We start from the raw sequence: 17,233 nt of genomic DNA on the forward strand, positions 1-17,233 counted from the left end.
TCTGCCTAAAACTTTTGACAGTAGCGATGGATTTTACCAAGATCAGTATCGTTTTAAAGTTCGACCTTTCATACGACAAATATCGAAAAATTGGCTAAAAACATTTATATGTTCACCTTCAACTAGGCACTTTTCTACAGGGGGGAGGTCGCTTTTTTCGACAATATTTTTGAAAGTCATCCTCTCCTTTAGATTGTCTAGCCTTAATTTTAAAAAATGTCACTTCAGGTTTGGCAGTGGTTGTAACAGCATAGACGTCAGGTTTTTTCCCCGTTTTTTTCCTCCTTTGCGGTACGGGTTCGAGCCTACCTTCCTACTACAACTTTTTTTTACACTTTTTTTTTGCTCAACACACACATCAAAACACCCGGGCAACGCCGGGCTGAAATGCTAGTATATCTACAAAAATGAAAATGTGTGTGAGTGCGTGCGTGTGTGAAGACAATTCTCAACCTATATACATTTATTTACAGACTTGAAATTTGGTACGTAGTGAATTCAAACATGTGCAAAACTTTTTAATCGGTTTTCATCTGGGAAAAACGAGCTGCTAAGGAGTTAAACTTGAAAAATTGGTACTTGGGGACCATTGGATTTTTATCTGTTTGTCAATTGTTTCACAATTGCACATCCACAAATCGTTCACATTATGCTAAGAATAAATAGGTTTGAAAACACTTTTTAAAGATCATGTTGAGCTGGTTTAATGGTTATTGTACTTGACTCACTGTCTTTAGATTTGGGTTTTGATCTCAGCTCAAATATTTTTTTTTTTTACTTACTAAAAGTGAACTGTTTCGAAAAAACATAATACTCGCATGCACATGTCTCAGTTTCTTTTTGTTACCTCATCTTTTTTTTTAAGGAATTTAACATTACATTTAATACCGGGTAATGCCGGGTACATCTTCTAGTGCAAGAATAAAACAGACATTACAAATAAATAGAAAAAATAGAAAAATAATATTCTACTAATCCAAAGGGCAAAATATTATGAAATATTATTTTCTATAATTGAAATATACTTGTTTTAAACAACAATTATTTTTTAACTATTTATATAATATTCTAATAGTTCCTTCCTTAGTTAGTCTACACGTTATGCTTTGAAAAAGGCCAAATACAATTTTTGAAGGCCAAATTGCTTAAAACATAGCCAAATTTGCAAAATTTGGTTTTAAAATTAATCTGGCAACCCTGGATAAAAATATGAAAGTGACTTCCCATTGATGTAGCCTCGTTTTCGAATATCATAATAATAATAATATATGATCATTTTTTTGATGGTGTGGGAAAGGAACTCATAGTGATTTCAACATGCAACGATTCTTCACCAAAAAAAGAAGTCAGCAAAACATTACATTAAAAAGAGAACATTCAAAAGAAACAGGACAAAAAGAATATTCTCTGCCAAGATTAGCTGAACTGAAGGAGTAAATTTAATAGTCTCTTACAATGTGATTTTATTATTTGTATTGAACTATGTAGCAAAATATTATTTTCTGAGTATTTGTTAGCAATTATTAATTTATCTCATTTGAGTCAGATCTATATTTAAAATACAATGGACACTATTTTCATAGAAATGCTAATAAACTCATATTTTTTGCATGTTATTGGTTTTTCTACCCCAAAAACTCATTTTTTTGTGCTCTCCAGGAAACTATCAGCTTCATCAAAACATATTTCTCATTCCATGAAATTTCCACGAGTTCTGCTAGTTAATATTGTAAGAATGGAATAAATCTCTTCTAAATAACAACCCCCTTAGTTTATGAGCAAATCACATTAAACTCCTTACAAAGTCATTGTGTTGCTACCTTTTCTTCCCATCATCATTCTATCAACAACAAGAAAAACTAGGCAAAAATTGGTGAACTATATAATTAATAGGGCTAGGACAACAGTATATTTTCACTGATTTGACCCTCAGGTGTGTATCCATTGATATCTTATATGCTTTTATATAGAGTGATGTGGTTCTCAGTTGATTAAGTGTGTCTAACTGTGTCAGATATATACTTGAGAGTCAAAACAATGAAAAGAATATGCTGTTGTCATAGCCCTATTAATTATATAGTTCACCAATTTTCACAAATATTAATTACTAGGATTCCATGGAAATTTCAGTTACTTGCCAACCATTATTATCAGCTAAATATGTGGTAAATAAATAAAATAAATGTCACTTTTAAATTAACAATGGAAGAATGCTATTCAAAACATTGTATTCCATTTTGAAATAATTAAATTTTTAAACAAGTAAAACCTTCATTTTTGCCAACAGTAACATCAGATATTTCTAAATCACTCTTTTACTAACACGGTAAAATATATGTGTTGAAAATTATCTGCCTATACGTAATGCTGCACTTTCTAAGAAGCATTTTTTTAATAGTAAAAGTATTTCCACTGTTTAAATGCATTAAAATTTGAAAATTATAATGAGTCACAGACCAGTCAAAATGCAGATTTTTTTTTAAATACATTTAAATTCGAATTATTTCATCCATATAAGAGTTTGTATCAGAAAAATACAGACTATATATTTTTTTTCTTTTCAAGCAGCATTCTGTCATTTAGCCATAGTTCTCTGTTCATGTTGAAGATTGAGACTTTTTTTATGTCTGAATCCAGTAGCTTTGTGCTATGGTGTGTGTATGTGCATGTGAAAACATTCACAATATTCAATAAGAACAGAGGACAACTGCTAAACAATAACATGCCGCCTAATAAAGAGAAAATATATTCTCTGTATTTTCCTGATGAAGACCCTTATATGGATCAAAAATTTTTCATTCTTTTACATTTCATGTTTGGCAAATAGTCAATCTCATTTTTTTTTTTTTGAGGTGATAGTATATATAAAAAGGAAGTAGATACATATAACACGTGCGATGGAAGAACAACATAAGTGCCAAAAGTTGAAATTTTTAGATTTTGTTGCAAAACTCGTAAAATATCAAGGAGAATCTAATCAGAAAAAATCATTGCTGAATTCAAAGTATTTATGTGAAAATAAGTGTTTACTAATTTGATATACGTCTGTTGAAATGCAGATACTTAATACCATAGATTTTCTTTAAATTCTCTACTTAATTATGTTCTACTTGTTTTGATTTTTCCAGACTTGCAAATCAATGAATATTAACATAATTATTGTTCATTAAAGTCGAACATCTAAAAAAATTAATTTTGTAAGACCCTTCAAATATGACTTGAAGAAAGAGAATTAGAAAAGTTGACCAATAGGAAAAAGAAACAGCAAAACGGAAGCAAAATAGTGGAGAAGAATATGGCGGTAGTTCTTCAAAATGCATTGTAGAAAAGCACGGCTTGGAGAAGCACGTTCTTGCAAGACGAAATGTTTCATAAAAATAGGTGGCCCAGAAAAAGTTGCGTTAATATTCAAATAATTCTGGAAAATAGGAAATTACAACAAGCAAAATTATTTTGCTCCAAACATTTAACCTTTTTTTTTTGTGAAAAGTATCAAGTGGTGCTTACGTCGTTCTTCCACCAAACGCTGCATATTATACAGATGATAAAAACTATTAAAACCTTCATTTATTGAACAGAAACAAAAGAATCATTTAAATCCACTGAATGCGGCATATTATGCAGATGCTAAAAATTATAAAAACCTTAATGTATTGAATAGAAACAAAACAATCATTTAAATTCACAAAATAAATAGTTTAAATGCCATTAAGCAAAACGGCTCATAATCTTTGAAACTGTTTCAGAGGAGAGTCCAAAATCCAGTAAATCCTGTGGTCGCATAGCAACAAGATTTCGCAGGCTACCCACGTCGTCTTGAACCCAATTTATCTGTGACTCAGTCAATGACGCTGATAACACAGTTTGCACCATGTTAGTACTTTTAATGAAAGAATTCACAAAATTCTTGAATCTCGCACTTAATAGGTCGACTGATGCTTTACTGCGTAATGTATCAATGTTTACCATGACCTGAAAGTAAAAAAAATCATAGAAATTGTTATATTGTGAAGCTGTCAGTAAGAAAGGACACATTTAATAGCTTTATAAAAGATATAGTTTTTTTATTTGTTGTCTGAAAATTCACCAAATAGAAAGTTTGTGATATTTGTGGCAAGTTGGTTGGAAAAATTTTTTTCGGCAAACAAGAATTTCGAATGGAACCTTTTATTTAATGCACAAGGGTAGTATGCTCTCGTTCCATCAGCCATGACTGTGTAGAAGTCCTTTCTGGGCTGTTGGAAAACTACTTCTGTGGTACCAATATTCAAGAATTCTGGCAAAAGAACTGACACATCAAATTATCGCCCCATTAGCCTCCTCACAATTTTGGTCAAAATATTTGAGACCATAATTAACCATGCTCTAGTCCGGCACCTTACAGATGCTAAACTTCTGACTGACAAACAATATGGATTTAGACAAGCCCGTTCCACAGCTGACATCCTCACTGTAATCTCTGAACGTATATACCATTCACTGGACAAAGCGGGGGAGGGCAGAGCGGTAGCTCTAGATATATCTAAGGCTTTTGACAGGGTATGGCACAAGGGTCTCCTCAGGAAAATTAGATCATACGGTATCACTGGTAGAATACTTAGCATCATTAAATCCTTCTTAGATAAGAGAAAAATCCAGGTTGTCCTCGACGGTTGAACATCTAAACAGTGTGATATAAATGCGGGAGTGCCTCAGGGGTCTATTCTTGGACCTCTATTGTTCCTGATATTTATTAATGACCTCCCCGACAAAACTGCCTCTGAGATGGGTATATATGCTGATGACACTACACTCTATAACAGGCATGACAGGAAAACAAATGAACACATATCTAAAGAAATGGCAAAAACACTAGAGGATTACCTCCAATCTGTAGTGGAATGGGGACATAAATGGATGGTCACATTCAATGCTGCCAAGACTAAACTGGTTTCCTTCAATAATTGCAAGAAACCTTCTCTGCCACCAATAGCAATGGCCAGTGACTCCCTGTCTGAGAGTACATCTTTCAAACTGCTTGGCCTAACGTTCACAGGAAACATGAGCTGGAACAATTATATTGAAAACATTGCCAGGGCCGCTGCAAAAAAGATAGGCATCTCTACCGTGCTAGAAAACTACCGACACCTGAAAGTATCCTGTATCTCTATAAGGCCACCATTCGCCCATGTATGGAGTATTGTTGTCACATCTGGGCTGGTGCGTCTACTACTAGTCTCTCGCTTCTAGACAAGGTTAAAAAAGAGTCGCCAATCTGATAGGTCCTGAACTGGCATCTAAGCTTCAGCCTCCGTCCCATCGACGAAACATTGCATCCCTCTGCTTGTTCTACAAGTATTTTAATGGTGAATGCTCTGACGAACTGCAGACACTTGTGCCCCCACGATGCAGACACCCTCAACAAACCCGACAGGCAGCTAAATCCCACCCCCACACAGTAGAGATCCCTAGATGTAAAAGATCTTTTTACTCCAGTAGTTTCTTCCCCAGAACCGCTAGACTCTGGAATTCCATTCCAGGATCCTGCTTCCCTAACTGTACTGACATGCAGAAGTTCCAGTGCAACGTAAACCGACATCTTGCTGCCCAAATCCCTACATAGTGCCCCAGTAGTTGCTGACCCTGATAGTAGCCCGTACACCAAAGTGGCAATGTGCCTTGTTTGGGGTGAAAATGTAATTAAAAAAAAAAAAAAAAAGTAATTTTCAATTGTATTTTGAGTATCATTTTTTGTAAGTTTTAAAACGTTGTAAAAATAACACAATATGAGAACAGTAGTCGAAAGAATCAAAATAATACGAATAATCAATCCTCATTCCAAAAATTCAGAAATGTAACGCGATGAAAGTTGACTGGTTGGCACTTTGATTAGCTTCAGTGAACAGCTTTTATCACATGTTTATTTCTGTTGAAATTTTTGTTCTCTCTGATTCAGTCGTCACGAATCCAAATCAAACTACATTTGCTTATACTGCATTTATTCACACCTGTAGATGTACATTTGTCATTGGCCTTACAAATTGACCCTCCACAGCTTCCAACCTCACCCAATCTATTACAAAAGGGAAAATAAAAATTATTTTAACCTAATTGACATAGCTAATATTTAATAGATTACAATCATACTCAAATGTTTTATGTTTTTTGGTAATACAATAAAGCTGATTTATTTTTCATAAAACTTTTTAAAAAATTTTTTTTAAACAATTGAAACAACATTAATCGTAATACAATGTTTTTTTTTTTATTATTCCTTTGTTTATTTGCAAAAAGAAATAAAATAGAATGAAAACATTGTTACTTTACAATGAGATTGTAAATGATAAACTGGGGGAAAAATATCAGGTAAAGGAAGCTTCCTCCTCCTTGTGCTAAGAAGTTGTTTTTTTTTTGTTTGTTTGTTTTTGTTTTTCTAAATAACGTTACTATTTAGAAAAAAATTCTTAACATGAGGAGGGCAACAACCGGAAGTGAAATGAAAACAGTAATCGTAAATATAACCAAAATATTAATTGGTATTTTTTTTTACAACCTAATTCAGGTAATTTACCCCCCTAAAAACAAATTAAAATCTACTTTTATCTGATTAATACGTTTTAACAACTTTTAAAGATAATATGAAAAAAAGAATTTCTAAAAATTAATAAAATATTTAACATTTTAGAGTGATTTATTACTAAATCCGTTTGAGAATAATGTCGAAACTCATTTCACTCTAAATAATTTACGTGACTAAAATATGATTTCACTGTTATTGGAAAATTGGCGGACCTGAAGAATCTTGCCGCCCCCCCCCTCCCTCCTTCAGTATTTTTGTTTTCAATTTTTTAGTGGATTATTATAGAATGGATACTATTTACTAGATTATCAAGAGAAAAAAATAAAGGCGGATCTGAATGAGAAATCACCCCCTCCCCCAAGAACGGCTTTCGGAATAAACACCCCCAACGTCCCATGTCAAGAACGGCTTTCGGCTTTTTGCAATTTTTTCAGTGGATTATTATTGATTGGACACTAATATATGAGAGGCGGGTGATTCTCGTTCAGGGCCGCCCCCCCAAAAAAAAAATGAAAAGGGCAATATTTAAATATTTGTAGAGGGTTCTAGTCACCTATTTTAGAACCACTCGATGTTTTTAGGCCAAATTTCACGAATTTAGCCTTTTTAAAAAGTAGTTTGGCCTTTGTTGAATTTCACTTTTTACAATAATCATTTTTTAAACAGGCTTAAACTGCTTTCAAAAAGCTAAATTCGCGAAATTTGGCCTAAAATGTCGACTGATTCTAAAATAGGTGATCGTTGTTGCAATAGACACTAGTCTAAGCACCCTCTACAAATATTGACTTTTTTTTGTTTTTGTTTTTTGATAATCTGGTAAATCCGCTGAAAAAAATTGAAAAAAAAAAAAAAAAGATGAAAATAAAAAGAGGGGGGCAAGATTCTTCTGGTCCGCCACGAACTTTAATCTGAATTTATTAAATTTCGGGTTACACTTACCTGTACTATAGTTTCAATGTTGGCCACAGGAATGATTTGCAGACGATCGCACAGGTATTTTCTTTGAAGGCAGTTGATCAATTGAACATGCTTGTCTTTTGCGCTCTCTAAAACGACATAACAGGTTTTATGAAGTTTACAAAATCGATCAATCTCGTCAAGGAGTTTCTGATCAGATGTGGTGTCCGCATTTGGTCGTAATAGTTGGTCAGCAAAAACCAACAAGAAGGCCACACCAGACGATGGGAAGATGCACGTATATCGAATGACTGAATTACTAAAACGAACCAAATAATTCTTTTTGCGGAGAAAATCGCCAATGATCGTGTTGGACAGAGCTCGATCAAGAATGGCAGGTTTCTGCATTTCTATCTCTCTTTTTTTTTTTTCGTTGATTTATGCGTTAACTTTTGTGACAAGTGAAGTAATTCGATAACAAATATACGTTGTTGCTTTATGTTTAATTTAAAATGAAGACATATCGAAAATGTTATTTCGGTATTAATGTTCCTCTTACTTTGATAGTCAGAGTCATTTAAGATGGAGTTTATTTTGGGTTTTTTTTAAGTTTACAAATAAAAACAAAAAAATCTTCGAGACTCCGGAAAGAGCCGATTTTGGTTGCATTTATTCATTATACTTTCTTTTTTTATATTTGAATATTTATTTAATCAAGTCAAGTAAATTCTTCATTTAAAATAAAGTATAAACAAATAATATACGATTTTTTAAAAAAATTCCGTTATTTAAAGAAAATAGCGTTACGAGTATTTACACCCTGACTTGAGTTAAACAAATAATTTCTAATTTTATATAAATAGTTTATTTTTAAATTTTGGTGCTAATTTAAATTGGTACTTATTGCGACAATTAATATTAAAGAAAATACAGAAAAGTTGTCTGATGTACTTACTCGTTACAAAACGAACATGTCATATTCCAAAAATTACGTAATTTGCTCATGAGTATTTTTTTTTTTAATTCAAGGAAATCAAATTTTACGGTAATTGTAATGTTTTCGTCGGGCGTGATAAAATATGATGAAATAAATTAGGGATAGGCGACTCAAATTGAAGTAAAAACAAAACGAAATAAAATCAGGTAAATTTTCAGATTACGTCCACCTCCACCTCACCTCCACAATTTTCTTTTAAATGACGACTAAAAAAAGGTTTTCGGTCACGCTGAATACGAAAATCGCCTTGAAATTTTGCAGAAATAATTATTTATCGAGATTTAAAAAGTTGTATTATGCATTGTATTCTTTGGCGGCCATCTTTGTTACGCGCGGAGATTTGTTTATGGCGCGCACGCGCGTAAAAACGATGGCCGCCAAAGAATACAATGCATAATACAACTTTTTATATCTCGATAAGTACTTATTTCTGCAAAATTTCAATGCGATTTCCGTATTCAGCAAACTCGAAAACTTATAAAGTCGTCATTTAAAAGAAAATTGGGTTATCTTGACGCTCCGCTCCGCACTTCTTTATTTACATTGGAAGTGACGTCACACAAATCTTATAATACGGATGGCTACAATTGTAAAAATAATTTGTTTTATTTTTCTTTCATTTTGACCTCCTTTTTTCTCCCGTTTGTTTTTGTTTTCTACAATTAATGAACCAGTTTACAAGTAAAAAATAATTTGTTTTAGCGAATTTAATTTTTTTTTTTTTTCTCTCCCATTTGTTATATTGGTATTTGAGCGGAGAATCTAACATTTCTTTTCATTTTGAGAATTTGTTTTAGTTTTTAATTACTAACACAGCGGAGAATTTAACTTCTTTTTTTTTCTCTCCCATTTCTTATTTTGAGCGGAGAATTTATTTTATTTTCATTTTGAGCTCTTTTTCCGATCCGGCGTTACCTTTTATAGGTCCTCTTGCAGTCCTGCAGGACTCCTGCACTTTACGACCCGAGCTATTTTTAACGCTATTATTTAGAAAGCTATTATTTAACATGGGAAGGGAGGGTGTATTGTAACTATTCTGTACTTTCACCTAACAACTCAATTAAAAAAAGGTAAATATGAAGAATTACTCCACCCTCAAATTCCTTTAAAATTACCACTCTTAAAGGTTTTCGGGGTCGCTGAAAATGAAAATAAGTGTTTAAAATTACGGCAAACGGGTTGTTTCTAATATTGAATTTACTTATAAACTGATTTATTAATTTGCATATGAATTTTTTTTTTTTTTTTTTTACATAGGCATCACCATTTATCAAGGCTAAGAGGCCACTCGAGGATAAGGGTTAAGGAGTGTACAGTAGAAATTGGACAATACAGTAATCGTTAATAATGGAAATTTGGTAAATTTGTTAACTTATATGGAATGGTTCATCAAAAACTTATTTACGTTACACTTGAAGACAACCATATTGTACTCATCTGGAAAGCAGGAAAACGGAAGATAATTCCACAGGCGTGCAGTTCTAAGAAAGAAGCTTTGTTCATGGAAACTACGTTTAGGTTTAGGCACAGATAAAGAGTGGGGAAAATTAGTGATAGTGTTTTCTGCTAGACGGGTGTTTCTTGTGAAAGTCTGGCGAGGGGGGACCATAGATTGAGCTCAGCCGAGCACTTGTCATGAAAATAACAATAAAGCAGAGACAAACTCGCAACATCTCTTCTATGAGAAAGAGGTTGCAGGAGGGAAGAGAAAAGGACATCCCCCCTACAAGGCTACGAAGTCTATTTTGAACTCTATCAAGGCAGGATAAGTCCTTTCTAGCAGCTCCTGCGCAGATGTGGCAACAGTACTCCATCCCTGGACGCACCTGGCTCTTATATAGATAGAGAATTGCATCAGCAGTGAGATATCTACTGGATCGATAGAAGGATCCCATAATTTTTCCAGCGGCTTTGGCAACGGATTTAATGTATGTATTCCATTTAAGATCAGGAGTAAAGGTCAAGCCCAGAAGCTTGTCAAAACATGAGTCCTCCCCAAGACGAGAGCCATTCATTTCAATTGATGCCAGATGGGGATCAGAGCGTTGATGATGTAAAGATAAAAGCTTGGTTTTAGATGCATTAAAAGTAACCAGCCACCTCTTTCCCGATTGTACCACTTGCTCAACATCAGAGGAGAGAGAATCAGAGAGAACTTGATTGTTTACTGTTTTAGATGTGCTATCATAGATAGTAGTGTCGTCAGCATAAATGTCTACAAATGATGTAAGGATGTGATTTGGAAAATCATTAATGTAGATCAGGAAGAGAATTGGGTCCATGATGGACCCCTGAGGGACTCCAGCATTAATACTAAGAGCTTCTGATTTCTGCCCATCAACCACTACTCTTATGAACCTATCAGAGAGAAATGATTTAATAATTGAGAAGATATTTCCAGCTATACCATAGCTGGAGATCTTGTGAAGTAAACCTTCATGCCATACTCTATCAAAGGCCTTTGATATGTCAAGAGCAATTGCCCTAGAAAGGTAGCCTCTGTCGAGAGATTCGCTAATCCTATGAGATATAACTGTAAACACATCTGCTGTAGATCTAGCAGAACGGAAACCATATTGCGTTTCACTAAGAAGGTTATTTTTGCTGAGATGGTTGATTATTTCTCTATTTAACAGAGATTCCAGCAACTTACTCATGATGCACAGGAGACTTATTGGCCTGCACTGAAAGGGAGATGAGCAATCACCTGAAAAAAACTCTGGCCTTGATGAAGGGGGCATTGAAACTTGGTGACATGGTTTCAAATGATCTGAAATAACAGCAAGGAGAGACTTGATTCCAAATATTTCTCATATGTTATATCTCCCTTCTTTGGTTTTCATACATAAAGTAAATTTCACAGTGTATGAGGATTATTTGATATTGGAGATATTCATATCATACCCTATTTTCAAAAGAGGGGAGATATAACACTTGGAATCAAGTTTCCCCATGCTGTTATTTCAGATCATTCGAAATCAAAGCAGCAAGTTTCAGTCTCCCCTCCATCAAGGCCAGAGATTTTGAGGAAATACATATATATATATACACAGGTGGCAAAAAGAAAGTCCTCATAATTTTGTCAAAAACTGCAAATATAAGCTAAATTTAATGTAACAGTTTAAACAAACTATACCTCATTTGATTGGCCTTTTATTCTTCTATAATTTTATCTGTTCATATTTGACTTTTAATTGAAATATTCTAGTGTTCACGTCAATTTAAAAAAATAACTTCAAATTGAGGAGGCAAAAAGAAAGTCCGCACAATGGAAAATTTTTATTTAAATGTAACTTTAGGACATTAATGCAACACAAATACAGCAGGAACACAATGAACTAGTTAATATTTAGTAGCATGGCCCTTCTGCAATTTGACAGCCTGCAATCTTTTGGGAATTCTTTGAATTAGACTGTAGCAATACTCCGGGGAAAGGGCATCCCACTTTTCTTTAATTTTTGTCCAAAATTCTTCCAAATTTGAAATTTTATCATTGCATAGCTGTTGCTTGATATAGTGCCATACGTTTTCAATAGGATTGAGGTTTGGAGATTGTGCAGACCAATCCAAATACGGAATATCATGCTCTTCCTGGAACCTGTTGACATTGCCAGCTGTGTGAATGGGAGCATTATCCTACATGGTATTAATAATGCCCCACATCAAAACTGAACCTCCACCACCTTGCAGTGTTGAAACTGAGTGTAATGTTGTAACCCTTTGAGCTGTGATCATAACATAGTATCTGTGTTAACTGTGGCAAGCAGAGCCAAGGGTCAAAACATTATTATTATTATTATTATTATTATTATTATTATTATTAATGTATTCAAGTGATGGCAGGGTCGCTGGATCAATTATTATGATTAGAAAAATAAACAATTAAATTGGGAAAAAATAATTGACATATAATAAATATCGCAAATGGAATGTGAAAATAGAAAATAGATGTAAACATTATTTTTGGTTTGCATAAACAAATAACTAGATTGGGGTTACATCAGCTGTGGGTATGAGACACACTAGACGATCAACTAAATGATACGACATATATACATACATGCATTTACACGTACATGAATATACAGATAAAATATAAAATCCAGCTATTCAACATGTACGTCATTATGAAATATATTCACATACACATTACACGACAGGACCTTTTTTTAGAGCCCCATAATATAACATCAGCACCTAGAATTAAATTCTTTGTTTTTCCTCCGACGGACATACTGCTTACTATCACTGCCTACCCTATTCTTGGCCTTCGGGACAAGATCAAAGTGTAGTATCTGTTCTTCAGATGCTGCACTTCTATTTCTTGTTCTCTTTCGATGGAGGAGAAATCCTTCACGACTGAGACAATTTTTATTTTTGTACCTTTTCTCCACGTTAAAAAACGACCCTGGTGTCTAACTCTGTCCCGTGGGGAGGCATAGTAAATAGGTACCCTATTGAACTTGCTTTCATCGCTAAAAAGCACTTTTGACCAATATGAAGAGTCATGAACTTCATTGCATCTGATGAAGTCCAGATGGCACATTCTGTTCTTTACAGAAATCATTGGCTTGCGTCTTGCAACATATCCTCGCAAATTAAATTCCTTTAATCTGTTCTTGACAGTAGAAAGATAGCACTTTTTAACAAGATTACACTGTTGTTGGATTTGGGGAGCCATTTCAAATCTGTATTTTTAGGTTGTGGATTTTGATAGCATTGTCTTCCCTGTTAGAAGTAACTCTAGTATGACCAGATTTAGGAGCATCACGAGCACTGCCTGTGTTTTTGGTGCTTTTGCACAGACTTTCATATCGTTTCCTCATCACATTTCAATCTGCGGCCAATTTCTTGATTGGATAAACCAGAAAGGTGGAGATTAATGAGCTCCTAATGATCACTATGAGAAGGTCGTGGCATATGAACTAAACGTTACGTTGTATAACCTAGAACAACAACAATTACAATTAGAAATGCTTTGTTGCCTATTGGTGGATATTTTAAACTGATTTAAGGGCGATAATTTAAGCTGGTTTTAAGCAAATTTGTTGCTGCGGACTTTCTTTTTGCCTCTTCAATTTGAAGTTATTTTTTAAATTGATGTGAACACTAGAATATTTCAATTAAAAGTCAAATATGAACAGGTAAAATTATAGAGGAATAAAAGGCAAATCAAATGAGGTATAGGTTGTCTAAACAGTTACATTAAATTTAGCTTAAATTTGCAGTTTTGGAAAAAATTACAAGTGCAGACTTTCTTTTTGCTGGCACTGTATATGGAGGAGTAAAAGAAGGCATTGTAGGGAACCGACTGTTGTTTTGGTGTGACATATGAACAAAAATGAACAAATGAAAGAAGGTATTAATTGTTTTGTTAATTTATTTAACTTCGTATATTCATTTATTTTTCAAGATAATCGCAATACAAATCAGTAAATATGAATTTACTGTTCGATGGTGGAGGTCTAAATATTTTGAGAATACCATCTCTTTTTCAAAAGAAAAGGGACTTCCTTTTGCGATATTATTATATGGCAATCATTTTTTCCCAATTTAATTGTTTATTTTTCTAATCATAATAATTGATCCAGTGACCCGCCGTCGCTTGGATCAGTTAATAATAATAATAATGTTTTGACCCTTGGCGCTGCTTGCCATAGTTAACACAGATACTACGCTATGATCACAGACCAAAGAGTCACAACATTGCAATATGTCCTTATAAAAACTTAATAAATAATTTTGTGAAGTATATAAATGATCTTGTAAAATGTATAAATGTATATTTGCGCATGTGTAGAAGAGAACTTTAAGTCGACCTACACATGTCTAGTGCCAATTTTTTTTTTTCAATTTTAACCCCTTAGCAGCTATTTTTACTGACTAAAGACCAAACTGAATTTTAAGTCCCCAATATATCAAGTTTTAAGTCAGTAGATCAAAAATTGAAAGAATACTTTGGTAGAAACCATTTCTCATGCAGACAGACAGACAAGGTCACTGTTATATATATATATATATATATATATATATATATATATAGATAATTATCTACTTGAGTTGTTCTCATCTTGGGAAAACATGATTTGTGTATGTATCTCTTGTACCACCTATGCAAAGTATTGGAAGGACACTTCGTGATAAGGATATACAACACTAGCATCTATTGTGAGTTTATAATGTTGCTAAATGCTATGGCTTCAATGCAATCACTGTTTCTGACTTATACCTGTGTTAGTGATACTTTAAATGTATTTTGTAAGTAGATACTGTTCTTCCAGCAACATCTATGGACAGTAGGTGTACAAGTTAGAGATGGCCAATCAAATGTGTGCATGCTAGAAAACAGTAAAATATAGAAGTCTCTACCAGGATATCTATAAAAAAAAAAACAGATGCTGAGAGAACAAGAGAGATCAACTGAAGATGTTTACACTGTCACATAAATCTTTTGGCTGATGATTTTACGCAATCAAAAATCGCTCAAACTATAACCGTTTTTTGATGTGTATCTTTTTTTTAACTTGAGAATCTTTATATCACACTCAGAAGTCTATATGGAATTTCGAACTGGATTCTTTATTTAATGCATCGAAATAGATTGTTCTTGTTCAGTCAGTCATAATTCGCTAATTATTATATTATTCTTAGTTATTATTGCCTCTAGTAAGGATTGAATTATCTGCCTTATGATAGCCGACTCAAGAAACATTTACTTACTTGAGTGTCAACGATTACGCAGTGATCTCATTTTGAACTACAATTTTCTCATTAATCATGTTACGTTATTGTGATGACCAGAGTTATTCACTGCAACATATATATATATATATTATAAATGAAAAAAAAAGAGTAAAAAGAAACAGAGAATAAAGTTAAAAAGGAAATAAATTTATTGTAAACAAAAAGTAAATGTAACAAAAACTATTTTAGAGTAAACAGAATGGTCTAAGGGAGATAATAAGGGTGTTAGTTCTAGCAATACACCATAAGTTAAATAACATTCAAAGATATATTTTGTTTGGTCAATATCAAAATTCAGAAAAATCTATATTTACCAAGATGTTGCCCGTCATGGTTGTTTGTAGAATGGTTTATTAGGCTTGCTGTTCAATGTGCTTATTTACGACCAGGTTTCATTCAGTTAGATTCTAGCAAGAAGGTTGTCCCAACTTTGCATCCCTTTCAATTTGGTGTACGAATCAATAACTGGTTTTACAAATGCATAGTAATCTCTGGAGAATGTTCCAGAATCCAATAATTTAGAACACTTAGTTTTTTGGAACCTTCTGAAACCAATGAAAAAAGAATACTTTTTTCAGTTATATTTTAAAAATCTCCAGAAACGTTTCAAAGGATATTTTCATTTCCTAATGTTAAAGTAAAATTTTGTTAATGTTATCTTATACATTATTTTAATTTATATATTATTTATATTTATTTTTGTATTATATTTTAGATTTCATTTTATTATATGATATTTTAAGTATTATTATATTATTATAATATTTAATTATATTAATAAATATTTTCATTGTATATTATTTATTAATTATTATTTTTTGTTAATTAGATTATTTTGTGTGAGAAATTGTAATTTCTTCATATTTTAAGAGAAAAAGATATCATCACATGACAATCATTAGGATATACCTTGAGGCTTATTATTCACTTCTGCATCAGAAAAAAGTCTATGCAAACACCACAAGAAATCATTTCATTGCTGATTTCAATTTAATTGAGAAAGGGTTGCTTTCATAATCAAAATCACTAGACCCTGGAATAGACTTCCTAGAGAAGTAATAAATGCGCCAACAACTTAGCAATCCAAGATGGATTTGGGCAGGTGCTGGGCTACTGTATCCTCTTCTGCGTAAATTTCTACCATCCTTTCTCTGCATTACAACTGAAACATGCTTGTTTTATTTTTTTGCTAAATCAACTGAATTGAATTGAAATGAATTGAAGACTGTTATTTAGAACTGATTGTTGATATATACTTTTTGTTTATCATTAACTGATTCAATATTCTTTTAATTCATTTGATAATTTTATTTTATTTATTTACAGGAATACAATTTATACACATTTTGAACAGTCAATGGCAAAGAGGGCATTTCCATGTTTTGATGAACCAAGCATCAAAGCCATTTTCCAAGTAACAATTGTAAGGAATTCAAATATGACATCAGTTTCAAATACACAACTTAAGAACCAGTTTAACAGGTTGGTGTGCGTTTTTTTAAGTTATGTAAATCGCTGGATGCTGCTGAATGAAAACTGTTTTTTTTTTTTTACTGAAAACGATAGCCAATGTTTAACACACTAGCAAACTGTTAAAAATTAAGCTTAAAACATAATTATAATCGAAAAACATAACCGTATGGTAATTTTAATGAAAACAAAGGTACTTGTGCAGTTTATAGATTGTGCTGAAATAATAACGTTATTATTTAGAAATTCGTTCTTAACATGGGGAGGAATAATTAACTGTTTTCACCTCAATTGTTACGATTTCATTGGTTATGGTTAAGGGTTTTGGCAACTTCTGGTGACTTCCATGACCTATCTGGAATATGCCAGCAATAACGCAGTCCATATTCTGCAGAAGTATCCAAAGTTGTCATGAAAACAGGAGAAAATGGGATGTACAGAGCTTTATTCAGCTTAGAATAGTTTAGCACAAGAATAGATAACTATTTATAGTTGCCAATAGGCTGAGAGTTTTTTGTCAAGAGAGATCATCTTAGACTAGAGAGTTTTTACTCAAAAGATATGAT

General features: G+C 33.0%; 2 protein-coding genes across 4 annotated transcripts in view; one reads left to right on the forward strand and one right to left on the reverse strand.

Annotated features, from left to right (window-relative positions):
• LOC145279655 (uncharacterized) overlaps positions 1 to 17,233 on the forward strand; it is a 466,377-nt gene that overhangs the window by 172,983 nt on the left and 276,161 nt on the right. For both annotated transcript variants that reach the window (XM_080130890.1, XM_080130891.1), the window contains one exon: positions 16,524 to 16,679. In XM_080130890.1, the coding sequence (XP_079987016.1) occupies positions 16,524 to 16,679 (156 nt within the window). The remainder of the gene's footprint in view (positions 1 to 16,523; positions 16,680 to 17,233) is intronic.
• LOC145279656 (protein SPO16 homolog) overlaps positions 3,553 to 17,233 on the reverse strand; it is a 96,064-nt gene continuing 82,383 nt past the window's right edge. The window contains exons 2-3 of one of the 2 annotated variants that reach the window (XM_080130894.1): positions 7,499 to 7,605; positions 3,553 to 3,972 (exon numbers count right to left, since the gene is read on the reverse strand). In XM_080130894.1, coding sequence (XP_079987020.1) covers positions 3,709 to 3,972; positions 7,499 to 7,605 — 371 coding nt within the window. In that variant the 3' untranslated portion in view covers positions 3,553 to 3,708. Of the gene's footprint in view, positions 3,973 to 7,498; positions 8,004 to 17,233 lie in introns of those variants that run through there. The other variant, XM_080130893.1, reaches the window with a different exon arrangement.

Source organism: Euprymna scolopes, chromosome 7 (genome assembly GCF_053919585.1).
Source record: "Euprymna scolopes isolate OS-2025 chromosome 7, ASM5391958v1, whole genome shotgun sequence".
Lineage (NCBI taxonomy): Eukaryota > Metazoa > Mollusca > Cephalopoda > Sepiida > Sepiolidae > Euprymna > Euprymna scolopes.